This window comes from Echeneis naucrates, chromosome 20 (genome assembly GCF_900963305.1).
Source record: "Echeneis naucrates chromosome 20, fEcheNa1.1, whole genome shotgun sequence".
NCBI classification, from domain to species: domain Eukaryota; kingdom Metazoa; phylum Chordata; class Actinopteri; order Carangiformes; family Echeneidae; genus Echeneis; species Echeneis naucrates.
Genome location: NC_042530.1, coordinates 8,714,990 through 8,740,378, shown reverse-complemented (window position 1 = coordinate 8,740,378; position 25,389 = coordinate 8,714,990). Strand labels below are relative to the sequence as shown.

General features: G+C 41.6%; 4 protein-coding genes across 7 annotated transcripts; 1 reads left to right on the top strand and 3 right to left on the bottom strand.

Moving 5' to 3' along the window:
• Positions 1-634: 634 nt before the first annotated feature.
• c1qtnf9 (C1q and TNF related 9) lies at positions 635-1,984 on the bottom strand. Its single transcript, XM_029529394.1, has 3 exons — positions 1,798-1,984; positions 1,616-1,678; positions 635-1,404 (listed from the first exon to the last, which is right to left on the bottom strand). The coding sequence occupies exons 1-3, from the start codon at positions 1,982-1,984 to the stop codon at positions 635-637; spliced, it is 1,020 nt and encodes a 339-aa protein (XP_029385254.1).
• Positions 1,985-3,608: 1,624 nt separating this feature from the next.
• Positions 3,609-5,727, bottom strand: tagln3b (transgelin 3b). Its single transcript, XM_029529257.1, has 4 exons — positions 5,545-5,727; positions 4,594-4,768; positions 4,328-4,430; positions 3,609-4,238 (listed from the first exon to the last, which is right to left on the bottom strand). Exons 1-4 carry the CDS (start codon positions 5,722-5,724, stop codon positions 4,097-4,099), a joined length of 600 nt encoding a protein of 199 aa, XP_029385117.1. The 5' UTR covers positions 5,725-5,727; the 3' UTR covers positions 3,609-4,096.
• Positions 5,728-7,678: 1,951 nt separating this feature from the next.
• On the bottom strand, positions 7,679-11,506 carry abhd10b (abhydrolase domain containing 10, depalmitoylase b). The gene is made up of 5 exons (XM_029529412.1): positions 11,401-11,506; positions 10,798-10,984; positions 9,529-9,640; positions 8,551-8,688; positions 7,679-8,445 (listed from the first exon to the last, which is right to left on the bottom strand). Exons 1-5 carry the CDS (start codon positions 11,492-11,494, stop codon positions 8,104-8,106), a joined length of 873 nt encoding a protein of 290 aa, XP_029385272.1. The 5' UTR covers positions 11,495-11,506; the 3' UTR covers positions 7,679-8,103.
• A 1,020-nt stretch (positions 11,507-12,526) lies between these two features.
• Positions 12,527-19,031, top strand: ythdf3 (YTH N6-methyladenosine RNA binding protein F3). Of its 4 annotated transcripts, none has more exons than XM_029529588.1 (6): positions 12,527-12,973; positions 13,431-13,461; positions 13,752-13,831; positions 14,049-14,951; positions 15,069-15,719; positions 18,013-19,031. In XM_029529588.1, the coding sequence occupies exons 1-6, from the start codon at positions 12,950-12,952 to the stop codon at positions 18,034-18,036; spliced, it is 1,713 nt and encodes a 570-aa protein (XP_029385448.1). In that variant the 5' UTR covers positions 12,527-12,949; the 3' UTR covers positions 18,037-19,031. The 4 variants fall into 4 exon arrangements, with proteins under 4 accessions (XP_029385448.1, XP_029385447.1, XP_029385446.1 ...); XM_029529587.1 differs by having other exon boundaries at positions 12,531-12,973; positions 13,431-13,455; positions 14,049-14,819; positions 14,928-15,719; XM_029529585.1 differs by having other exon boundaries at positions 12,533-12,973; positions 13,431-13,455; positions 14,049-15,719.
• The last annotated feature ends 6,358 nt before the right edge of the window (positions 19,032-25,389 follow it).

The following is a 25,389-nucleotide window of genomic DNA, read 5'->3' as shown; positions in this document are numbered from 1 at the left end:
TACCTATTCCCCAAATACCAGAGGAAGCAGAAATGACTTAAACGTGGCTGCTCCTGTTCTAACACAACACAGGCGGAGGGCAAATAGCAGAGAACAATAGTAAAAATAACAAACACACCTCCATTAAATATTTTAATATTTATTTCTTTGACACTCTGATACTGAGCACGTTGGTAGAATTACATGTTTGGGTTCCTTTGAGAAATACAATTTTAACAATTTATTAACATGCTATTGTGTTCTTTACACACAAAAAACATTAGCAATTAAAGTAAATAAGAGCATGGAAGTTTATAATGCCAGAAAAAAATCTATGAGTCACAAGAATTTTGTTGTAGTAGTTTGTCACAACAGACTCAGCTGTTTTGAACAATGGATTGTGACCATTAGTCTGCCATCTTTGTAAAAAAACATAATAAATTTATGAACAGCCAATAGTAATCTTGGGTTGACTTGTCTGCAGTTTCCCTCTGCAGTATAGTGCAGAAAAAGTACAATAGAATACAAACATTCAAGTAAAATGTAAGTACCCGAAATGTTTGACTATAATGAATGTCAGACTGATTTATCCCTATCTATTCATAGCATTTTTCATTTGTTTACTTATCTTCTGATAGCAGAAATTTCAAAATAATCAAGCCGCAAATATTAAAAATCCAGAGAAAGTGGTGTCATCATCTTCATCAGCAAAGAGCCCATTATAAAGTTCTCCTCCAGCCACCTGCAGCCACACCTTATCCCCGACCTCCAGGTGCAGCACAGCGCCCCCTGCTGCTTGGTCCTCACTGCTCTGGTAGTTATCCATGGTGTGGATGATTTTTGCCCCATTCTTCATGAGAACCACCTTTACATTTCTGGAGAAGACGGTGATGTGGTAGGTGAAATAGTAAGCACCTGCCACAGAGCATGTAAATCGTCCTGTTTGCAGATTATAGTGGTTCTGCTGATTGTATATAACCCTGTCAAACCGGATTGGAGCGTTCGCTGGTGGGAGTTTAGTTAGTGCCGTGAGTCCTACACAGAACGCACTTTTGGAAATAACAGGTGCATCTCCTTTCTCTCCCTTATCACCCCTCTCCCCTCGAGCCCCCCTGTCTCCACGATAACCAATGTTGCCTTTGTGACCCTGAACACCAATCTCCCCTTTAGGGCCAGGCCTACCAGGGGGTCCCTGTGGTCCCTGAATACCCCTGTCACCACGAAGGCCAATTTCCCCCTTTTGACCTTCTGGTCCAGGAAGACCAAAACCACCTTTTGGCCCTTGAGGTCCAGGCAGCCCAAGCTCTCCCTTATTTCCTTTCAGGCCGATGGGCCCTTGGACTCCTTGAGGCCCCATTTTCCCAGGGGGACCCCTTTCCCCATTATCTCCCCTTTTTCCTTTGAGCCCTGGTGGGCCAACTTCACCTGCAAATGACAAGCAGAAAATTAGCCCCCCTCTCTCTTTTTATATGATACAAAAGCAGTACTTACTATCTATACACTATAGTAACATTCCAGAAAGCCAAATAAAAGTAAACAAATATGTCAATAAACAGCTTAGCAAAACATGCAAATAACAGGTTATTTTAAAATCCTTTCATTTTCCAGCAGTGCAATTTATTGTAAAGGTACATACCAAGTTCACCTTTGTCTCCCATTTGGCCTTTATGGCCTGGTGGTCCAATAGGACCAACTTCACCTTTTTGTGGATGGTTAATAAATAATGATGTTATTATAAATTTTGACGTTCAAACAAAATACAACAAAAATTTGCACAAAGTCAAGTTGTAAAGCAGAAATCTTCCCATTCGAATTTACCTCGGTCACCTTTTTCACCTCCAATTCCATCTCGCCCATCTCTGCCTGGTGTACCATTGTGCCCAGGATCGCCAGGTATTCCAGGATATCCACAAACACATCCTTTAGCTTGGGATTGTTCTTGTGCAACACTCCAGACCACCAACAGAAGGAGCAAAAGTGTAGCCCTAAATGGCACCTGCAACATTTTGTTTGATGCACGTGTCTCATTAAAAAAAAAAAAAAAAGGTCAATGCAAAAACTTGTGGACTCAAAGTTAAGGCAGGTACGTGACTGGCCTCATAACCACATCCTTCTCGAACACCCGCGTGCAGCAATAAACCTCCAAACTGTCGTCATACAGGCATACTCTAGAAGAGAAAAGCAGAACAAAAGGCAACCGCAACACAAACCAAAGAAAACATAAGCTGGACAAAAACTTTGGACACGGTCGGCGTCAGTCCTCCAGCAGCTCTTTGATTGGTCTCATTGTGTTTTTGGCTTACTCATTGAGTTTGTCAGTTAGATATCACATATGACCCTCTTGACATGTTACCAGTTTGGTTGAGGCTAATAATAAACTGACTTGAAGGCCAGACATGCAGAAGGGCAAGTAGTTTCATGTGCACTGCCCTCCTGTACGGTAACGAACAATGGATATTAAACTGGAGCTAATGATTACATGCTGTTACTCAACATATCCATTGCAGGATGTTTTACTTTTTAGAGAATATTTTTATAGAATAAAAATGCTAACAACAAGCTAAAATGTGCATTCGTGCATGCTTCTCTCATATATGTCCTTTAAAATGCCAACGGTCAGGAACGACTGACCCCATAAACTGGATCACTGACATCGAATGTGACCTTTTCTGGTCCAGAGCTTTTCCAATGTCACTAGAATGGCTTACACAAGCATTTCTATCTACCCTCCCACCTCTGATGTTATTTAGATACAAGATCCATATTGAAAGCAGGCATTTTGATTACTTTAAATTGATGCACAATCATTCCTAGAATCATTTTGTGGTCATTTTGGTGGTTCTTAATTTTTTCTATCCGTTCTGCAAAAATATAGAGATGAACGATCAGCAATTAAACAGCATGCTCAAAGCTGGCAGGGATTTAATTTCATACTCAAGGTCAGTCAGCAAGGTACAGTAGCTTAACTCAGGCTTAACTGGTGTATCTGTCTAACCATTGCTGTTATGCCATACCGCTGTATTAATTTTTTTTTTTTTTTTTTTTTTAAAGATTGTGCACTTTGAAGAGAGATGGGAGGGATGGGCACAAGGGAGGGGCTGGAACATGAAACCAAGATAAGAAAAAAAAAAGTACGCTCCTGACTTTGCAGCTATCAGGATACAGAGCTTGTACGTTACAAAGAAACAAACATCTGTTCACACACTTTATTTTTTCAACAATGTTCTGACAAGCCTTCAGATATAAATATATTTAAAAATATAAACATGACAATACATAAATGTGCACATTCAACCAATGGCTTCACCTGGCACCAGAAAATGGAAAATTCACTGTCATACATATTGGCGACAATGATTTATTTGCTTGACCACAAAATGGACAGTGACCATCTCATGGACAAAAATGTAATCTAACAAATAACAAGGGCAACGCACAGAAGGAATGAAATTCAATTATAATTTGAGGCCAATATACCAGGACCCAGTCTCTGTAGTCCCATAACCAGGCACAACGTGAGGTTGATTTGGTTACTGAGGATACTGCAACAAGTCTTCAGACAAGATAGCAGAGACATCATCAGTCACTGAGCCTTTACATTTTAGGCAAAAATAATTACACAGGAAAAAACAAAGTCCCAAACATGAGTAATGACACATTTAAATAAAATACTACATAATTACAAATAATTATAGCACTTGACATGCTGTAACAGTGTCTTCCAGTATTTTCTGCTTTAAAATATGTATAACACAGATGGCTTGTTTTGCAAGGAGATGTCAGTCTTCAGTTCTCCAAAAACTTAATTAATGTTGAATGACTGAATTTGGACTCAGAAACTCAGGAAACATAGTCAATAAAGATAGGGAGGGAAGAGCACAGGGGAAGGGAGGAGAAAGAGGAAGATAGCTTGAAGGAGATCTACAGCATTTGACATCATTTTATTTTTTAGGATGCGGGTTCAAACACTCTGTCTGGGAAAAGCAGCAATTCCAGGGAAACTGAGGTTAATTTGACAGGTGCTACAAAGGATAGGAAGGTTTTGGAGCTACAACATTTATAATATTAGTAGAAAATAAGGTCTGGAAGCAGAGAAACAGGTTAGGTAGTAAGTGGTTTACATGATCTGACGGTGCATGCCGTACCCCGTCATGCCAGCTTGGGAAGCCCCACGGTTGCTGCCCATCTGCAGGCCAATCAAACTCTGTCCTTGGCGCAGCTGCTCTTCAGTGAATTCTCGTCGATACCCCTGAGCTTTCCTACACACACAAAACATTTCAAATCTGAAGTAAAGAAAATAATGTTGTGAACAATACTTATCTTATGTTACAGTCATCTTTCTCTTTACCTATGGAACCAGTCTCGGTCACCTCTGTAATGACCATCATCCTTAGTGACAGCCACACTACCCAGAGCCATGAGGGTCCTTTGCACAGCTGCCATGTCCTTTCCTAAGTTCACAGTAACAGGACAATTTATTTTACATCTGTAGTGACAACAGCTTACCACTGCAAACACTGACACCAATTAATACATGCTAGCCCAGTGAGAGATGCAGCATAAAATGGAATCATCAAATACAGAATGCCGTCTCGGTTAATGGGAACTATTTACCTTCCCAAAGGTCAACTGTTTGAAAGATGTCAGTGGTTGTCACCCCATAAGCTTCTGCCCCCTGCAGGAAGTGAGATATCTTCTCCATTTGTTTGAAGGCCATTTGAGTCTCCGGAATCTTCTTTATGGGCTCCTTCCCCCTCGGATAAAGGCTGTTGATGAGTCTACAGAGGATCTGGGGCAAAGAGGTTAATGAACTCAAAATAGCACGCTGACCAGTGGATAGTGTCAGATAAGGATTCTTACAGGAATATGTCACCAGAAGACAACGCTATTCCTTGTTTTTGTCAATGACTTAACGGTTGTCATGCCTCTGGGAATGGGATGCAAAAATGCATTAGCAATTAGTTTTGAGAGCTGAGGGGATTTTTGTAATTGCAAAAAGCGTGTGCGTCACCAATGCACTGATAATGTATTAGCTTATGGCAGCTAGTGGTAACATGGTTGAGTTATTGCTGATGCAAAGATTGATGCCTCTGCCTCATCTAAGATCGATTTCTCTGATAGTTTTTTAATGTCAGTCAGCTGATGTGCCAGCCAAGAAAACACTACAGCATTGTGTTTGGTACATTTTATAGTTGATTGTTGAATTAAATCTTAAGGTTGACAGTATTTTCAGTGAGAGGGCAGGAGGATTATTCCATGGAAGCATCCCAAAATGACCCAGTTTACAAATGACAGCCACAATTAGCTTCACTGCTTACTAAAAACACCAACTGAAACTCAGCAGCAATTATAGTCTATTACCACTGGTTTAGGAGAAAAAGAAAGGGTTAATTTAATTTAGTTAGTTATTAGTAGCAAAGTTAAAACCAACATTATTTATTCAAACCTAATTTATTTTACCTCATGGTCTCTTTAAATCTGACAGCAATGGTATGTCTGTTACATTGTGTCTTGAATAATTGAATGATAACTTCTATTTTGAGGACAAGTGGTGCAGCCACTCACAGTTCCATCCATCAGCCATTTCTGGAAGTTCTGTTTGCCCGGTTGTGGTTTCTCCAGGTTTCCTCCACACTGTGCCACAATCCAGTCCACCAGCCGCTGCTCCAGCTCTGGGTCGTACTTCTGATCGATCTTTTCCTGCACCTCCCGGCTCAGTCCATAGCTGGGCCCTCTGTTTGCCATGGCAGCTCCAGCAACACTGTAATATATGTAGTGTGTAATAGCTCTAAAGAGAACACATGATGGTGAATCAGTATAATTCTGTAACAAACTGCAAAAACATTTAAAACACATCAGCTTAACATTCCCATAATATATAACAACGCCGCATTTGGTATACAAGTGAGAATTAGTGGCTAATCCTGACAGGATAACAGTTATTTTTACAGTTCAAATGTTCCAGCTTAATCATAAACCGCCTCAGAGTGTGAAGACGAAGCCAAAGAGCCAGGTTTTCCTCTCTGGCAGCACCTGCCTCCCCTCCTGCCCAGCAGTCTATCCCAGGAGCATCTCCGGAGGATGGAGGAGGAAGGGTGTGGTCCCTGGCAGCTGTCCCGAGCAGGGACCAGCCCTCTCGTTGCCATGGTAACAATCAAGCCTGTTTCCGGCAGATTCAGGGCTCTGATTCGGCAGCATGTGGGATGATGGTCTAAGTGAGACCCACAGCAGGCAGCCATCATGACGCAAATGAAACCAGTGAGACGTATTTTTATAAAGTTTGCCCTCTTACAAAACATGCATGTACACAATGTACAGCTGCTCTATTTTTAGCCTGCAGTCCACTTTGATTAAATTACGTCCGTGTTCTTTGCCGCATGTTGTATGGATGCTCTTGTGGAGCTCACTTCTTCAAGTTAAACACCATAAATTCAAATAAAACCCCATCATCTCTTAGGATTCCTTACGGCTGCGCATTCTGCGGCTTTTTAAAACATGAACATTAGCTTCTTTTTTTTATATAAAGCCAGAAGGAAACTGCGCAAAGCACACAGACAGTGCGACACAGCATCTGTTACATAAACATCGCTTTTTGGCATCATGTCATGCAGTGAGGCACACGGAGCACTTACTGCGGCTCTTCCTCCGGTCGGTGCGTTAAATCCGCTGAGCAGGGCTCGACTGAGGATGCTGAAGTGCTGAAGCATCCATGAAGCGCAGCACAGGCGCGACGTGCCAGCCTCACTCACTTTGTCCGGGAGGGGCGAGCCGCTCGTTTTATACGCCAGCTCGTCCAGGAGGGGTCCCGAGAGACCTGACACCGGCCACTGTGGTGCACGTGGAGTTTTAGGGGGATTAGGTGACCTTCAACTGCTTTATCGACTCTTTTATACTAAGACACACAATGTACAATGCTCCTTTTTAACTCATAACATTCAGTGGATTCTGCTTGTTGTCATGTTTAACAGTTGCTTTCCCTCATGCCTTTCTGACACTAAATGGTATTTTTGTTTCAACACTGTTTATTTTAATGACAGCCATTTCTCTTTCCTTACATTTACGCTGTAGGAGACCATCAATCTATCGGTGATCTCAGTTTTGATGCATGAAATGACTGACTACATAGCTCAACCATGAGTTAAAAGGTCAAACTTGCAGTTCAGCAGACCAGGGAGAGTTAAGTGGTTCTTTTCCCCCCATTGAACAGACAGCAGCTAGAAGCCAATTACATGTTAATAATCAACAGCCCAGTGGCTCCATTCAGTAGGCCTCTTGATGGCTAAAGGCCAACAGGGATGGGGAATCATGTAACAGACTGTTTGGCTACTGAAAATTAACCTGCAACACTGTACCTTTGACATTTTGAATCACTCAATACAACTCTGAGCTACTCTGTTGACATGTTCATCCACTTCATCCAGCCACATCTGCATTAAAAATTAATTAATTAATAAAATAAAGAAAAATAACAATTAGTCACCTTGTGATTTTAAGATGAAACTGTTGTTCTGAAAATGTGCAGTTTTCAAATGAAATACCCTACCTGATGAAATCACAACACACTAAAGCTATAAACTAAGATAAAGGTTCTGTAATACGGCTTAGTAGTGCATATAAACACTGCTACTTCAAAATGTTGCATGATGTATACATGGCTATTCAGAGTGTGTTAGTAAGAACAACAAACTGACACTTGCACTGTAGTGTGCAGAGGTTTTATTTGCCAAACCAGGTGAAAAGTGATTAAAAAAGGCACAGGACAACTAACCATCTAATGAAAGAGGGAGGGAAAGTTGGAAGAACAGCGGCTGAGACAGCAGCAACAATATACCTAATAATGACTGACGAACGTAACAGTCGATATAACAACCTTGGACAAGCACAGATGCAACCTGAAGATAGAAGGGATAAGCTCGAAGAGGTCCCCTGAAATATAGTTTGGACAGTAATAGCATGTGAAAATGACAGGAGAAGTACAGTAGAATAACAGATGCATGAAAGGTCATGTTTGGCAGAGAAACATGCCATTGTATGGTAACTTCCTTGAGGGTTGACATCCCTGTCAACACAGTTCTTCTCTCCTTAGCCTAGCAATCTCTCAGCCTCACTCCCCCCATCCTTTACTCAGACCATAGTGGTCAGCTTGTCAATGAGATCGTCAATGGTATAGACCATGAGCTTGATGTCGTCCTTGTCAGACATGCGGTGTTGGCCTTGTCGCCGAAGAATGACATCCACATCCTGACTGATGATACGTTCTGCAACCTGCATGGAAATGTGCCAAGGGACATCCTCATCTTTGAGGCCATGGATCAGCCTTACAGGGCAGGTGATGGGGATGGGACTGTGAAGCACACAGTGATTTTGGGCCTCACGCAGAAAGTTCATGTTAAACCTGTAAATGCCGTCCTCTGAGTGTTTGGTGGGCACTGTCCACTCCCCCTTCTCCTCAAACTCCTTACGTGACTGCAAATTCAAACAAAAATATTTCAAAATTGTCCATAAATACCTGCAAACATTCAAACAAAATTACTAATGGAATGTGATGTCCATAATATAATAAGTTACTACCTCCAGAGGAAGCGAGTTGAATGATGTGACAATGTGATCAGCAGCAGTAGAGATTCCAACCAGTGCAGCAGTTTTCTCTGGTCTTGCAATGGCTGCCAACAGCATGAGCCAGCCACCTATACTGTAACCCACGAGGATCTACAAGTGAGACAAATCCCAAAAATCAGAGGGTGAGCCAATTGGCCAAATATTTCATAGAGACATTTAAAGGGTTCTTTAAAAAATATTCCCTAAAGATGACAACAGATTCATACAGTAAAGTCACAATTGAAGAGGACTGAAAACACCATAAATATTGTAACATAGCACCATCATCTGGAGACAAGGAGGTACACACACATTAAATATTGGAGACAAATGGTTGAAATTAGTTTCACTTTAATTAAACATTTTTAAAAACTGGTTAATTCAATCTTTTTTTTTATTCTTTTCTTTATCCCTTTGGTTCATTTAAGAGCAAATAAAAGCTTTTAAATTCTTGAAATGTCATGAAAATATTGCCTATGTGGAGGCTGCCAGCATGAAGCTATTGCTATATAAAAGGAAATATTTTTACTTGTCAGTCTCATGAAGACCAAAAGATACTCTTGTACTTTAAGAGGATCTTCCACTACTTTATTCAAAATACGGCCCTATAATTTAATGCATGCATAATAAATAAATACAACCCAGAAACTCTGAACTGAATTGCCATCCTCTTTCTGGCCCTGTCTGTTAAAATACAATGATTTAAAGCCATATACCTTTCAACGTTTCACATGGAAGGCCAGGACAGTGTGCATTCTTAAGAGCCTGATTTCAGCCACTATTTACAATACACAGAAATCAATAACTGTCACAGCAACTTGGCTCTTAAAAATCTGATTGTTTGAAACATGCCCCAAATGGAAAACAATTCCCAATTCCCATCACCACTAAGCTTTCGAAAGTTAATTGCTTATTGACCACAGTCACTACTGAATGAGCATGTCCCTTTACCTGTGGGCCTTCTGCTAATTCGTCCAATACAAAAAGCACATCTTTTTTCCAGGTTCCAATCGTTCCTTCTGCAAACACCCCCTCTGAGGCCCCATGTCCTGTGTAGTCAAACCTGGGAAAACATAAATAGAACAACTTTTGGCCATTGATATTAGAGGGTGAGGCAACGACAAGCTATGACAAGGCCACAGTATATTAGCTATTTACTGCACTTAAAATGAGATGATGCTTTTATGTGTACTGTGTATGTTAGAACTGCCATGTTTTATATCCAACCTGAGGAGAATGGAGGCTTTCCAGAGGAATGGCAACTTTGGTACAGTTTATTTGTTCTTATTGTTTTTTGTTGGGTTCTCATCAAATAATTTAGCTTTTCATTTGTTAAACTATTGAAATAAAGGCTCCATCTCAGAGACGTAAGACCACAACAAAACTCTGTAAAATTCAAAAGGCAGACTTCTAGGAAGAAAAATCTCATCGCTACACCAAACAACATGATTTCTATGTTAAGCAGCCATTTAACTCCTTGGAATGGCCTGTTTTTTTGGCTTGTGATAAAATCTGATCCATCACAAATGCAGACAATGCAGTGTCTCCATTCCAATCTCAATTTCTTTACTGAATTAACCCAAATTTAACATTCACAGTGCCTGTTTGAAAAAGTAAGCGAATCCTTGTATCACCAAGAAATTCAAACAAGCTCATCAGACCTACACAAAGGGCAGACGGAACATTGCATCATTCCACTATACCTGGTGTGAGTTGCTTTGACTGGTCCACTCCATAAAATGGATTTTCCCTTGTGGGTCAATCTAGTAGATTTACTTTGATGTTTTGTCCTGTGGCATTACCTACTGAGCTTCAGCCAATGGACAACCACCCTGACACTGTCTTGTAAGACACACTGATAAACTTATTTATTTATTCTTCCCTTAATGATAATAAGCCATCCAAGTCCAATACAGTGCTGTAAAAAGTCCAACATCATTTTTAAATGATGTGTGTGTGTGTGTGTGTGTGGGATGGGATCTTTTCCAGTATTGCATTTCAGATTTTTTGCAATTTACCTTTGATGAACTAAGTGTTGACTTGTGCAATATAATATGAATAGAGTTTAATACTTGCTATATGCCAACATTTTTTTTGGTTGTTTTTAAAAGATAAAACCCAACACACCCATCAGCAGTAGATATGGAGAATGTCAGTTAGAAATAATCTGTTCTGTATGTCAGCAGTTTATGTGTATACAGGGGTCTGTATGGAGCTTACCTCAGATATGAGTGTCCTAAAGAGAGACAGAACTCCTCCAGTGCCTCGGCTTTCTGCCCATTCATGTTGGAGCCATATCCGGGCAGGAAGATGACACCTGGGCTCTTCCCCTTCACTCTTCTGTATGCCAACTTTGGTAGTTCTGTTCGTGAAGCATACTGAACTGTGGACTTGTGTCTTCTGTCTTCTGCTTGATACAGTGCAAAAGTATAAACAGCAGGACAAAACACGTCGTTAAAGTCAGAAAGCTTAAAAAAAAAACTTGGCTAAAACAACTTCACGCCCCATTTCATAAGGCATGGCTTCTCCTGATTGAATCCAGGCAGCAGCACATGGACCAGCCAAACAGTGCGGACATGTTTCTCCTGTCGGCTGAACTAGAACAAACACACTAAATGAAGCTTGTACGTTTTCAAATGCATCGACAGTCCAAGTAAACTGCGAAGGAGACTACAGACATAAACACAGCACCGATTATATGCCCCAAATGTTAGAGACGAAGCAGTCTGTGAGCCACACCCCCCCTCCGAGCCTTTAAACGCCTTTCACAGAAACTCAAGCACGGAGAAATGACTCGCACCGAGACCAGAGTCGGACACAAACCTTCAAATCGCCTCGAAGACAAAGCTGCAGGTCCTCCAATGTTAAAAAGCTGCGAAAGTCCTCTGCGGCAGGACCTCAGCGCGACGGCTGCCATACTGTTACTACACCACGGAGGAAGTATCGCGAGAGTAGCAGCCGTGACTCCCGTTTTTCTCTGAGCAGTTGACCCTTCACATTTTAGTCTAACTACAGAGAACCGAGGTGGAAGAAGAAAGACCTGAAACTGGAAAAAAGCAGCAATATCAGTATGAAGTTAGCGTTTCATGTCGAACTGTTCAGACTGTGTGATCCACAATCAGCATTGATTATTGTAAACAGAGAAAAAAGCTTTTATACACATGGTCAGTTTATAAAATTAAGTGTTTTGCATATAAAATATTAATATGCAAAGTAATTAGCCCCTTTCATCCCTCAGACAAATGCAGTGGAGTAAAAGCACAACGCAACAGAAAATGGAAAACTAAAGTATAAATACATGGAAACTTAATTGAAGGGCAGTAAGTGTAGCAGTCGTTAGAAATCTGCTTCTTGTCTGCAGTCGTATGATAACAACACTATAGCATCTTTGAGTATATTTTGCTCCTGGTTGTTGTCATTCATACTCAGATCCAAATATTGTTAATCTTTGCTCCAATGGCAACCAAAAGCTTGTGGGTGTCAAGTTTTATTAAGTAGCTGTGAAGTATATGCCAATACAACGTGAAAAACATTTCATTACATCTAATTATTCCTCAGTTAACAGACTATTTAGCAGGAGTGAACAATATTTTCCCCTAAATGGAGTGGAACATACGGAGCAGAAATGGAAATAACAAATATAGGTCATTTAGTTAAGTGCGCATAATGTGTGGCACTATTTCCTTGAGGACATTTTTACATTATTTTATTTATGTTGTATTTTATCTGTATGCAAGTTCAGGCGTCCATCCAAGACTGTGTTTTGCCAGGTAACCCCCCCCCCCCCCTCCAAAAAATAAATAAATACATAAAATCTGAGACTCTTATTTTGATATCAGTTCGGGGAACCACCTGTCAGTAAAAAAAAAGGGTTTTAATTTCCCGGCAAAGACAATATCTGAAGAGTGAGGGGGATCGTTTGATTGTGACTGTCATGTGAAGTGTCAGATTGTAACATGACTCAGAGCGTCACAGGCGGAAGGTCACGGAGCAGCCGAACGGAACGGAAGCGGAGTAAAGGGCCGATCCGCCATTGTGGAATATGGTGAGGGATATTCCAGTAAGACACTCGTCAGTTTCAGATTGACTCGATAAGGACCATCTGTGGCTGGATCGCACGGGATCGACTCCGCAGACACGAAGTCGCCGTTTTGTAAACAGCCAGAAGAAGCGGATCGTCGACCGGGTCTCGACCACGGCAGGAAGGAAGGGGGGGAAAAAAAAACGCCGCCTTGTAACGTTAACGGAGTGATTGGACGACCCGAGAGACGGAGCCAGGAAAGCGGCGAAGTGCAGAGAGAGAAAGAGAGAGAGAGGCAGGGGGAAGCCGCGGACAGTCTCACAAACAGCGATCAGTCTCGGTTCCTGGAGGATGTCTGCGACCACAGTCGATCAGGTTGGTGTATTGACAGCTGAACGGGCTGCTTATAAATTAACGGTGCGGCGGCGGAATGAAACTTTTCCGACAACAGTTTGATCCGATTTTGAGCATCGCCTGATCAAACAGGCTGTGGAGGAACAGAAGAAAAGTCGGTGATATGTGATAGCTATTAGCTGTAATGTAGGCCGACTGTATGTCCAACCAACTCCAGCTGTAGCCGGTTGCCAATGCGGCACCGTTTACTGGATGTCAGAGCGTTTGACATCCGGTCGTTAAAGCGAAGCAACCTGTAAATGTGAACATCCGGGCTGATGGCTGCAGCCTCCTGCTAACATTAATCCATGTAGGAGTCAGCCGCCTTTGTGTGTGTGTGTGTGTGTGTGCGTGTGTGCGCGTGCGTGTAGTCTTCTTATTTCCTGTCGTGATCTGACAACAGTCTCATCTCTTTTCCCTGTGCTGCCCATTATTTCAGAGACCCAAAGGACAAGGAAATAAAGGTAAGGGTTTTAACAGTCATTGTGGAAAAGGTGCTGTTATTTCAGTGTGGCAGTGCCGGCTGTTTTCATTTCAAACCAGCCAAGGTGTTGTCATGTTTCTTACTGATGCAGTTATAGTATGTTAGCATTGTTGACACTCCTAAATTCTGCCGTTTTTTTTTTAACATTACACCATGCTGGCATGTCAGGTATCAGATCTGACTGTTAAATACATAAGACAGAAATAACACTGACTGATATTTTCTTACATCTTAACTGTATGATATGTGCAATGTTCCCTCTTTTCCCATCTGTAGTGCAAAACGGATCAATGCATCAAAAGGATGGTGTGAATGATGATGAGATTGAGCCTTACTTAAGCAGCCAGACAAATCAGGTAAGAGTACATGCTAATGTTTGTAGCAATGATCAGACTCATGAGGTCAACAAACGAATTCCATCTGAGGTTTCAGCCATTCAACACATCACTATTGTATTTCCTTTGACTATAAGATTTTAGATGATGCTGTGTTGAACATTAGATGTTTCAGATTTTTTTTATACTGCCTTTTTTAGTATGAAATGTTCACAGTTTGACCATCTGCTTTATACAGAGTAACAGCTATCCACCAATGTCTGACCCCTACATGCCCAGCTACTATGCTCCATCCATTGGTTTCCCTTACTCTCTGGGAGAGGCGGCCTGGTCTACAGCAGGAGACCCTCCTATGCCCTACCTAACTACCTATGGACAGATGAGCAATGGTGAGCCGCACTTCATCCCTGACGGTGTGTTCAGCCAGCCAGGTGCCCTGGGGAACACTCCTCCCTTCCTTGGCCAGCATGGCTTCAACTTTTTCCCTGGTAATGCAGACTTTTCCACTTGGGGTACCAGTGTCTCTCAGGGACAGTCTACACAGAGCTACAGCAACAGCTATGGGTACGCCCCCAGTTCACTGGGCAGAGCCATCACGGACGGACAAGCAGGCTTTGGAAGTGACACCCAGCTCAGTAAGGTGCCAGTACTGAACAGCATTGAGCAGGGGATGGCAGGGTTAAAATTGGGTACAGACATGGTGGCAGCGGTCACCAAAACTGTGGGCTCACCCTTAGGAGGCACAGCTGGTATGAGCAGTATGGCAGCCAATAGCCTCCCTCCATCTGTCAGCTCGTCAGCACCTAAACCTGCCTCCTGGGCCGCCATTGCCAAGAAGCCGGCCAAGCCACAGCCCAAGGTTAAACCTAAAGCCAACATGGGGATGGGTGGAGTCACCACCATCCCCCCACCTCCTATAAAGCACAATATTAACATTGGTACATGGGACAATAAGGGCTCTCTGAATAAGCCCCCATTAGCCCAGACTATGATGCCCCCGCAGCCTCTAGTGCAGCAACCTCTTCTAGCTCAGCCCCAGCCATTACTGCAAAACCCTTTGCCCCCCCAGCCTCAGCCTCAGCATCAGCATCAGCCCCAGCACCAACACCAACACCAGCCCTTTCAGCTCCAGTCTCTCCAGTCTCCTCAGCACCCCCAGCCTCTGCCCCCTGGCCCTCCACACCTTCACCTCCACTCTCAGCCTGGCCCTCCACAGACCCTTCATCATCAGCAACCCCAGCAGCCCGGCCCACCTCCCAACCGCTGGATAGCTCCAAGGAACCGGGGTGAGGGCTTTGGTCTGGGTGGAGGAATCCCACTCAGTGCCTCCCCTTGTTCTGGTGAAGTGCATCCTGTGCTGGAGAAACTCCGTGCCCTCAACAACTACAACCCCAAAGACTTTGACTGGAATTTGAAAAATGGACGTGTTTTCATTATCAAGAGCTATTCGGAAGACGACATCCACCGCTCAATCAAGTACTCTATCTGGTGCAGTACAGAACATGGCAACAAGCGCCTGGATGGAGCCTACCGCTCACTGGGCAACAAGGGGCCCCTGTACCTGTTGTTCAGTGTCAATGGCAGTGGGCACTTCTGTGGCGTGGCTGAAATGCGCTCACCGGTGGACTACAATGCCTACGCAGGCGTCTGGTCTCAGGACAAATGGAAGGGCAAGTTTGAGGTGAAGTGGGTTTTCATCAAAGATGTGCCCAACAACCAGCTGCGACACATTCGGCTGGAGAACAATGACAACAAGCCAGTGACCAACTCCAGGGACACTCAGGAAGTGCCTCTGGAGAAGGCCAAACAAGTGCTTAAAATTATCGCCACTTACAAGCATACCACCTCAATCTTTGATGACTTTGCACATTATGAGAAACGTCAGGAAGAGGAGGAGGCTCTGAGGAAGGTGAGATAAACACACATTTAAAAAGTCCTCTGTAAATAGCTTGTTTGTATGCATGAGACAGTTCTGTTCAGTTACCCTTTAATTCAGAGGGAGGATAACTTTCACTGAGTCACTGCTAAAGGCTGTAGTCAGCTGATCTTGATCCACCTGCTTTCAGACTGACATTGTAACTTCCTGTTGCTGTGTGAACAGTCTGACTTAAATGGAAGTTCCCCGAGAGCACCCGGCACATTGACGTGCCACCATTGTACAGGAATCCCTGATTCCTCATCAGCCATCTTGTGCTGTTGAGTTTGCGATGATCTGCCAGAGTGGAGTTAGATGCATGGAGGTTTCCTGAAATAGCCCACATTCCTGGCATTCTTTCTCTCAGACAAAGGCAGATGTAGGCACTGATCTCCCTTTGAACACCAAGCCTCTCTGCTCTCCACAGGCTCCTCATGCTTTATTAGTCTTTAACAACATAAGCCCTCGGCTTGCAAACTGTGCCTCAGAGTTGGCACAGTGTGCCTTAGATGTTGTAGAGGGCTGATTTAAAAAATATTTCCCAGAAAAATACATGATAAAACGCATGATTAATTACATTTGTCTGGCAACATAGCTCTGAAAAGCACACACTTTGAAAGCTTGTGCCCTCAGAGGGGAAGCTAAAATATGTTGCAGTGGTAATAACAGTGGTGTACCACAAATGTTAGCCTAAGTAGTAAAAACTCTGTGGGTTGCTACTGCTGTGGAAAGCAGAGCCGAGCGGTGGATAACATGTTATCATTGCTAACATTCTGCTGCATCCATTCTTAGATTCAACAGTATTCTAATCTAATTAGGTTTAGAAAACCCCCATGACCTGCTCCCTCCTTTTCTCCCACTCCCCCACGGCTGGTGCTTCATTGATGCTGTATTGACTCTTAGCTGCTGACCTTGTTAATATGCGCTGGGTTACTTTCTCATAAATATTTCAAGTCAATGTTTTCAAGCTTCTGAAAACAACCTGTCAGTAGAAAGCCTGTTTCATCCTGCGTCTTGCAGGCGTTGCGCTGTGCTGCTTTTGTAGTTCTGACCTCCTACATGACAGGATCTGCCCAGCTAAGGCCTCACCCTCCTTCGCCTGACAAGGTTAATTGTTCTCCATTGTTTGGGCCGTCCTTCCCGAACTTTGAGAGGGGTCAAACCAGTACAGCTACCTGCACTGTAACACACTCCCACAGTGTTTTTAAAGATAACTTTAGATTTAAATATTGTTCCTTTACTAGCATAAGTCATTTGGCAATTAATACATAGTTTTGGGTTCCTTCTTTTCTCAGGATGTACTGTAATAAAGAATCACATTGGGGTCTGCTGTAATGGGTGCAATTGTATCATACTAGTAAAGATGTAGTTAACTTGTTTTCCTGCACAGGGAAGGAGATTTATTGTTACATTATTAAAGTATTGTTAGGTTATATTTTTAATCAAATACTCTAAATCTGCATGACCTGCAACAAGACTGACATGTAAGAGAATTTTGGAAAAGTTTCTGTGCATGCTTGTTTTCATCCATATCCAAATGAAACTTAGAAACAGCCACAGCTCTTAGTCTATACTATATATATACATATAGAGTTTGGTGATTGAATAGCTTTCCTACCAGTGCTGTGTATATCACACAACAAGTCCTACCCAACAATATACTGGATCTCATCTTGGTCACCATTTTTGATCATGAATCTTTATTTGACTTTAGATAGCTGAAAATGCGCTTAGATTGGAATACATTATGATTTAAGTCTATATATCTACATCTCTACTTTCTAAGCTCCAAATGAAATCACTGAAACCAGACTTGAGTAGGAATTCAGGATGAGGAACTGTCCTCATGCCAGAATTTCCAGAAAATGATTCATACTGAGTTTACTTTCAGCAGCAACTATGCATTATCAATTCTCTTTGGCATCTTTTGAGTTTCCCAATCAATTCCTTGCACAAGTAACCAAGATTAATGAAAAATTTGACTGGTACTGTCAACTTATTACTAGTTTGAGGCATAATTGAACTTTTTGTATGTATAATACAAATAATGCTCACAATTGTGCTAAAAATAGATACATGCAATAAATTGATGCGATGAATGATACTTGCAGAATCATCAGTGCCAATGCCAGTTAAATCAGTATTGTTTGCTTTCGTAAATGGGCTTTGACCATTTGCCTGACTGGTGTAATCACCGGAGCTCGATTATTCCTTGTCTAGCTGTTTCTCTTGTTGCTCTTCTGAAACTATTCACTGATCATCTCTTTCTGTTGTTCTTTCTTACCAGGAGCGCAATAGAAATAAACAGTAACCTTCAAGCAAGCTTTCTGCTAGAACTGCAACACTAATGATGTAGGACCTTAAATACAATTTGCCTAACCAGGAGGAAAGGAGGAAAGGCCTTCACAGGCTTTCCAGTGGAGATGACAATGTATCTGAACACTTGAACATGACAATAAATGGACTCATCTGTATCCATTGACTGACTACATCAAACCCTGTGTTCCTGTGTCACGACAAAACCCACTTTAAGAACTCTGTCTTTAAAGCACTTTCAGTCCTTCTAAAGAGCCTCTACCAACACCCTTAACCCTCTAACTCTGTGTTCTTCTTTGATTTTGTTTGTGAGCAACTAACTGACTAACCACAGTAGTCAGGAGATTTCACCAGGTTTATTTGTAATTTTTTTTAATGCCTCAAATGTTAGGGATGTTGGCGAGCTTCGTTAGCTCCTTAAGAGAATTAAAGACGATATGTATAAATAAATCTTGTACTTGAATCTGTGTACAGTTGTCTGATGCTTCTCAGATAGAAGCTGTGGATAATTGACAAGTGGGATGAAATATTTGGGAAACAGCCACAATCATGCCAATCATAGGATGTATCCTCCCCCTACCTGTTCCCTTCTTTTTTTTTTTTTTTCATCTCTTTCTGTGCCCCAAAAGATTATAAATATGCAGCAGGTAGGCGAGTGCCGGCCAGTGCACATCTTTTCTTTTCGTTTTCTTTTTTTTTTTTTTCCTCTCTTGTGATTCTGTCATTCTGAAGTGCATTTGTCTGAGGAGAAACCTGCTGCTCTCCTTGGGCCCTGTGGGTGAGTGTCTTTGCTCTGATGTTGATGTACTGTACTGTACCTCAGGCTCAATCAGACTGTCTGTCCTCAACAACTCTTAGCACTTTTGGGAGAACTCCTTGCTCGGCCTGACCAGGATTCCCCCAAAACAGCCAAAAGACATCAACTGCAAGGATGTGACAGTTTTCTCCTCTAGGTGACTCACTAGCTAAATAAAAATTACCCATGTTTAGCGCAAATGCTGTTCTGTGTTTTTACTCTCCATTTTACTTTTTCAATGTATGCATTTCCTCTGTGTTCAGTACAACATTACCACACGCACTCAGTGATATGGAAAGCTCGAGCAAAAGCCCATCCTCCCTTTTCTATTTGCTACTATGTCTCTAATTAAACTTAATTACTAATTAGTGTATAAACAGTATTGGCAGCTTTGCATTTTAATAAACTAAAGGTGGGTGTAAAGTGTGTTGGTGCCACGAGTGGCCTGGCCATAAAGTTAACGTCTCCAAGGTGTACAATAAAGCATGCAGAAGATGACAACACATCAACATGTCTGCTATGTGGGAAGCAGCCGTGCCTGTCTAAAGTGGGAAAATTAACATCACAATAAACATATACTTACTTACTGTATAAGCAACAACTAACACTGGGAAGCACATTCTTAACTGTGACGGCTGTAAGGACGGACATGATAGTTGTTATTTTTTATTTATTTCACTTTATAATTGATGCCGACTACATTTAAAATGTAACAACGGTACCTTTTAATCTTCCATCTTGATTTTAAAGGATTAGAAATTTAGGTTTTGCGTTTAATGGGAATATTTTACACTTACTACATAAGACAACAATCTGAGTACTTCTTACATGTATTGCTTAGAGACCTGAGCACTGGACTATCCATGACATGAATTAATCAGTGTGGTCTGCACACCACACCAATTCACACAACTTCAGCAGCAACTACACAAACTTGATGCAGTAGTAGAGTGTGATGCACAGTGAATGGTCATACACTGGTCATCGCAATGTGATGGTAGAAAAGTAATTTAAGAAGCTTTCAGATAGGTTTCTAAATCACCTGGCTGCTACAAACCTTTCACAGAGGGATGAACACAGACTCCATCCTGTATTAGGCAGATCCTTTGGTTGAGCCTCAGGCTGCTTCATAGCACTGATGTCTATGTTAGCAGCTTTTAGGGCTCAAGCAATGATCCAAAATTCACCTACTATTACTTCTATGACTGCCAGGTCTTTTACTAGACAGTAACACTGAAGAACACCCTATTGTGTTGCAGCATCAGTCATGCTAGAAATAAGCAGAAAAGACTATTTAGTATTGAGTATACTATCAAATTAATTGTGATCAGAAACACTTTTTTATTTGACACCATCTTCACTGAATATACTAACTGGGCTTTGAGCATAAGAGGGATAAAGATAATTCTACATTTTAATATGAAGGATCCTTTTTTTTTTTTATCTATTACAGATATTCTAAATATTCAAGCTATGTAAAGTGTTCAAAAACATACAATAACCAGAATTTACCAATTATATACCTATATATATTGTGCAGTGACAGAAATGTGGAATGTACACATGACCAATCTGTGACCGAGAAATGATTAAAAATTTGCCCAGAATTCGCTTGAGGTCAGGATGGAAATGCAAGTGAAACTGCGTAACACTAAAACCGATGAGGTGGTTTCACTTCATCTCATGCTCATGTCCATTTCCTTACAGTATGAAACAGACGCTCAAATAAGTTTTATCTATCAAACTACAAACTTTGAGAAAACTAATTTCTGTATGATTGAATGAAAAAGTTAATCTTTGAGTTGACATTGTCAAAAATAAAACTTCATTTCCACAAAGACTCAAGCTATGATATACATTCAGCCTATAGACATAAGGTGCTTTGTGCAAGTTACATGATTTCTACATTTAAGGAAAAACAAATCTCCAAAATGGCTCAATACACTTCTATGTATAAAAATAAATAATGTTATTGACTTATAATAAAGGCAGTATTCATTATATCAATTGAAATTATTTTAAATGCTAATTTAATTTTGATTATGTTTTTTAGATATCCATTCTTCCATCTTACTAGAAATAAATTAGGTCTCTTTCACTGTATGTCCACCAGAGTGCACTACCACATCATGTTCTCTCAAACAGCCTCAGCTCCTGAGACTTAACGACAAAGCCTCCTTTCTTCTCAAGCACTCCAACTCCTACAGACACAATTATACCAGGGTGAGAAGCACTTGTTGTGCTTCCACCGCTTTTGGAGCAATTAATGCCAGCTCCCAAAGCTGTGCAGTGAGAGGTGGAGAAGAGAGGGAGAAAGAGGATGTGAGCAGGGAGTGACAAAAATCCCCCTTTATGTTTGTCAAGGAGGAGGAAAGAGCTGTAATTATAACATCGGAGGGTTTGGATTGCAGCTTCTCCTCTGTGTGTTAATTTGTGCATCCATCAGGTTTTTCCAGGCAGCCTTTGAAAAGACCACACTATTCCTGCCTCCGTTTGTCTGTGAACACAACAGACACACCAAGTGGGGAACTCGCTGTTTATTCTCCTCACAATGCCCTCACAATTACTAGTTGTGTGTGATGGGGCTGAGATGAACAAATTCTCAAATATGCAAAACACTGATTTCATTAGAAACCTCTGATGTGAAGTTGAATTCACCTTGTACACTGAAAGGATGAAAAACCAAGTACAATCACATTCAGCCTCCATGACAAGCTTGGACTGCTCTAACTTTTGAGTAATTACACTTCGGCAGGAACCATGTATGCATGTATTCCTGGATATAAACATATACTCCATTCATTAGTGTCTTTGGCTTGACATGTTTTTTTTTTCTTAAAGCACCCTGAACTGCTGATTTGCCTTGCCTTAATCATCTGGGCATAAAACTAACTAGTTACTGATTTTAGAGTTACCAGAATCTAATTTCCCAGAGTACAGTGGTTAAAGCCGTTCCCAGAAAGTGCCAAGCAAAATCTTCAGCTTTTTCAAGCCATCAAAATGTCTTCTGGAGAGGGATTCAGCTGAGTGAAGATGAGAGAGAGTGAGCATCTTCTGCTTAGTGAGCTGAAATGCCTTTGAAGTTTCAGTCACACTGAAGACTCATCAACACATGGCTCAAGGCAAGGTTAGGGCAAGGGTTGGCACTTCCTCAATGTTTTGAAGGTTTTCACACTGTGGGCCATAGCGTGTCACTCAGTAAGTCCTCGCACAACATTAGTCCTCTTTACGACTATGTTAACTGACATGTGGTTGATCAGAGGAACCTGAAATGATTCTGATAGAGAATCTTTGCTTTTCTCGTTACTGATGTTCGATGTTGCCTGTGAAATGACACAGAGATGTGAGGCATCCATAAAACAAGTGTAATGTACCTATGAGCTGAGTTTCAAGGCATTACTCAGCAAGTCGGGTATGATAATCAGAGTTTTATTTTTCATTTGACTGACAGTAATGTCTAAGTTTTCTTCATGCCCTTTTCTGAAGTGGCTCTGTTGCCATGGTTATCGCATCTGTGAACTGAAAGTGGAGGCTGAGCATTTTCCTGAACATGATATGATGCAAATCTGCTGAAATGATTGTTTAGTATACAGTGAAAAGAAATTAGTGATTAGCAATCATTTTTTTCTGTATTTCTGTTAATACAATGGTTCAACAGGGAAAATACAGATTCACATTTCTTTTAGTAGATTATGTAGTTTTATTAAATATCACATTTCTGTCATTTAATGTGATGATTTTTTTTATATTGAAAGCAAAATAAAATTAGGAATGAGAAGGAATTATTATTGTGTGATACCCACAGGGAGGCGCCATCTCTAAAAAGGACACAGACTTAGACCACATTCCCATTCAAATGGTCTTCGACTTTTAGACTCCGCTTTATAAAGAGAAGGCCACCATGTGCTGTCAGAGTAGTCTCAATGTGCCTCAGCACTGATTCTATGGGTCTATGAGCTTTACTGGGGCATGGACACCATTTGGATGTTTGTGGTGGGGAGTGCTTGGTCCAACAACAATTTACAATGGGACAAAGTAGACTGGTTGGTAGGTTTATACTCACATCAATAATAAGGCCTGATAGGTGTGAGAACAACGGCGCGCCCATCAAGGTAGCAAAAAGGTAGCCAGTGGCTGTGGGTGAAGAAAAGGAGGAAGAGTGCCACCAAAATAGAATAATGCTTTATTTTAGTCAGTACTTCTGACAACCCTGTATTAGCTGGACAAATGAAATGTTTATGTCATGTTCAACAATTCAAGAGCTAGGATGATTTTTCTGCTCAAATCCCTCATGGCCACAAGAAGAACTATCAAATCAAAAACAGAAATGAAACTCCATTGGCAGGAATGATCAGTAATATAAATGGAGCTGTAAATTAAGAGTGCATGTGTGTCCAGTTGCATTTTAGGATAATGGTATCTGCTGCTGTCCTGATTTCTAAAATGTCCTTACAAACACACACACACACACACACACACACACACACACACACACTTTTTTGTTTTAAAGATGAAGAAATGTTATGATGGTTAATAATCCACACTGTAATAAATGTCAACATAAAATGGCAGTAAAATACTGGCAGCAGGGACGCCAGTAATTTACTGTTTTACAGTGCAGCCACTGTCATTTATTTTGACAGTGGAATACCTTTTTTGATTGAAGTATAAGACTGTAGAATAACGGTTGGGGTTACTGTCATTTTACAGCACATCTATTGTAGTTTATTTTAATGGTATATTGCCATGTTTGGGGGTCAGTAGGCAGAATAACTAGCACTGCTAGTCTAACAGGTTAACCTAGAGAAGAGAAGCAGCACAGAGAAGACTGACTGCTGCTCCTCCTCTCACCATGACGAAAATACTGTTATATCATTAAAATTACACTTTGCTATTGTTAACCAAGCATTAACTCATCAATTACCTGCAAGGGATGACTTAAAGAATTACAATTATTCTAAAATACAGTAATGGGTTGTAAACCAACATATATTTACTGAAAAGCAGTGCAAATACAGTGTTGAGTTAATTACTTTTATTGTTAAATGACTGATTTAGCTGTTAATTCCATGTGCACAGACGGCAAAAAGAGTGAACCGCATTTTGTGCAAATTCCAAAGGCCTCTTATCAAAAATCATCTGAGCATATCTGGGCCATCGTTATTCAGTGTAAAATGAATAGGTCAAAATCAGTCCTGCTTCAGGTTCAGGTTATTGTCAATCCACTTGAATTTATGGATAACACAGAGCAGTGAGAAGGATAAAAGTACAAAGGGTAGTGAAAGGAAGAGTAATGAAAGAACATCGGAGTGAGGTAGACAGAAAGGACAGCTGCTGTATTTTTATTGACTAATTTCTGTGTGTTTATTATGCTGACACTTGCCTACACCCAGCACCAGGCCTCAAAAATATGAATCTTTTATCTGTGGAGCAGATGAGTAAAATATATGAACTGAATGATGAGAAAGCACTACATCCAGAGCTTTGGTAGCACATCTATACTTCATAACTGGACTGCAGCCTCTTTTATAGTGTGCTGATGATGACTAGAGACACTCTCGGTGCAGCCAGACTGCTTATTGAATTCAATGGCTGGAATGTGAAATGCGCTGGGATGGTGTGTCGAAGCAAAGGTTTTGCATCGCGGGGGGTATTGCAGAATGGAAAGGTCTGAAATGTAATGCATTTGAAATGAAATGAAAAGGTGCCAAAGAATGAAATGTGACATGCTGGCTGCTGCGGCCAGGAGTCCTGGGGGTCACGTACGTGTACGTGTGTGTGATGGAGAATAAAAGTTTGTGGCATTGTGCACGAAGGCTGAGGGGTAAACGTGATGCAGACTGCCTTTGCTCCTGTGACTTCCTCTTACACCCTCCTGTTCAGGCCTGATGGAGATTAAGGGCCATTAAAGGCTCTCTGCTGCATGTGCAGTTTCTATTGATCACATCGACTCAAACCACTGTAGCCAATGATCCGATTACAAGTGTTGTAGCCCGATCCTTATCCCCTCCCTCTTCATCTTCTTCTTGCCCTCCCTTCTCCCATATTCTTCACGCCCACCCTTTGTGGTTCAAGATTCTCCGTGGGGGATGCGACTGCCTCTGCTGATGTCAGCAGTAGGGCGTGCCCAGAGGGCAGAGCTCCCACCCCCTGCAGGCAAGCCTCTGAATATCTGTTTGCGCCTCTATCTGTATTTTTGCCTTTGGGCACACTGTTCACTTAATGAATTTCACCTATTCCTCGCACAGTCTCCAGTCATATCAACACACAGCTGGGTAATGATGAAGATTGTTTCTCCATGAGAGAGCGGACTTGGCTGCTCCCTGAAGAGTTAAATGAGTTGAGACAGTCTGAGAGGGAATCGGCTAAAAACCCAATGACCCTCAACCTCACCCCCTCCCTTTGCTTGCATGGTCAAACAGCCCTGGGGGAGCTGTCTGTGAGACCACTGTGGTTATTGGCATTGACAGACAATCACAGAAACCTCTTTTGTTTCTACTGTACAGGAAGTGTCCCCACTATATAGCTAATTCTGGGAGATTCCCTCATGAC

Excerpts from the sequence above, each read along its gene's own strand:
- c1qtnf9 (XM_029529394.1), bottom strand. The coding sequence starts at position 1,984 with ATGTTGCAGGTGCCATTTAGGGCTACACTTTTGCTCCTTCTGTTGGTG. Across the intron at positions 1,679-1,797 it reads AGGTGAAAAAGGTGACCGAG|GTGAAGTTGGTCCTATTGGA; the intron begins GTAAATTCGAAT and ends ATCCACAAAAAG. Across the intron at positions 1,405-1,615 it reads GGGAGACAAAGGTGAACTTG|GTGAAGTTGGCCCACCAGGG; the intron begins GTATGTACCTTT and ends TGTCATTTGCAG.
- tagln3b (XM_029529257.1), bottom strand. The coding sequence starts at position 5,724 with ATGGCAAACAGAGGGCCCAGCTATGGACTGAGCCGGGAGGTGCAGGAA. Across the intron at positions 4,769-5,544 it reads AATGGCTGATGGATGGAACT|ATCCTCTGTAGACTCATCAA; the intron begins GTGAGTGGCTGC and ends TCTTTGCCCCAG. Across the intron at positions 4,239-4,327 it reads GACCGAGACTGGTTCCATAG|GAAAGCTCAGGGGTATCGAC; the intron begins GTAAAGAGAAAG and ends TTGTGTGTGTAG.
- abhd10b (XM_029529412.1), bottom strand. The coding sequence starts at position 11,494 with ATGGCAGCCGTCGCGCTGAGGTCCTGCCGCAGAGGACTTTCGCAGCTT. Across the intron at positions 10,985-11,400 it reads GTCTTCGAGGCGATTTGAAG|AAGACAGAAGACACAAGTCC; the intron begins GTTTGTGTCCGA and ends TGTATCAAGCAG. Across the intron at positions 9,641-10,797 it reads TTAGGACACTCATATCTGAG|GTTTGACTACACAGGACATG; the intron begins GTAAGCTCCATA and ends ATGTTTTCCCAG.
- ythdf3 (XM_029529585.1), top strand. The coding sequence starts at position 12,950 with ATGTCTGCGACCACAGTCGATCAG. Across the intron at positions 12,974-13,430 it reads CTGCGACCACAGTCGATCAG|AGACCCAAAGGACAAGGAAA; the intron begins GTTGGTGTATTG and ends CCATTATTTCAG. Across the intron at positions 13,456-13,751 it reads CAAAGGACAAGGAAATAAAG|TGCAAAACGGATCAATGCAT; the intron begins GTAAGGGTTTTA and ends TCCCATCTGTAG.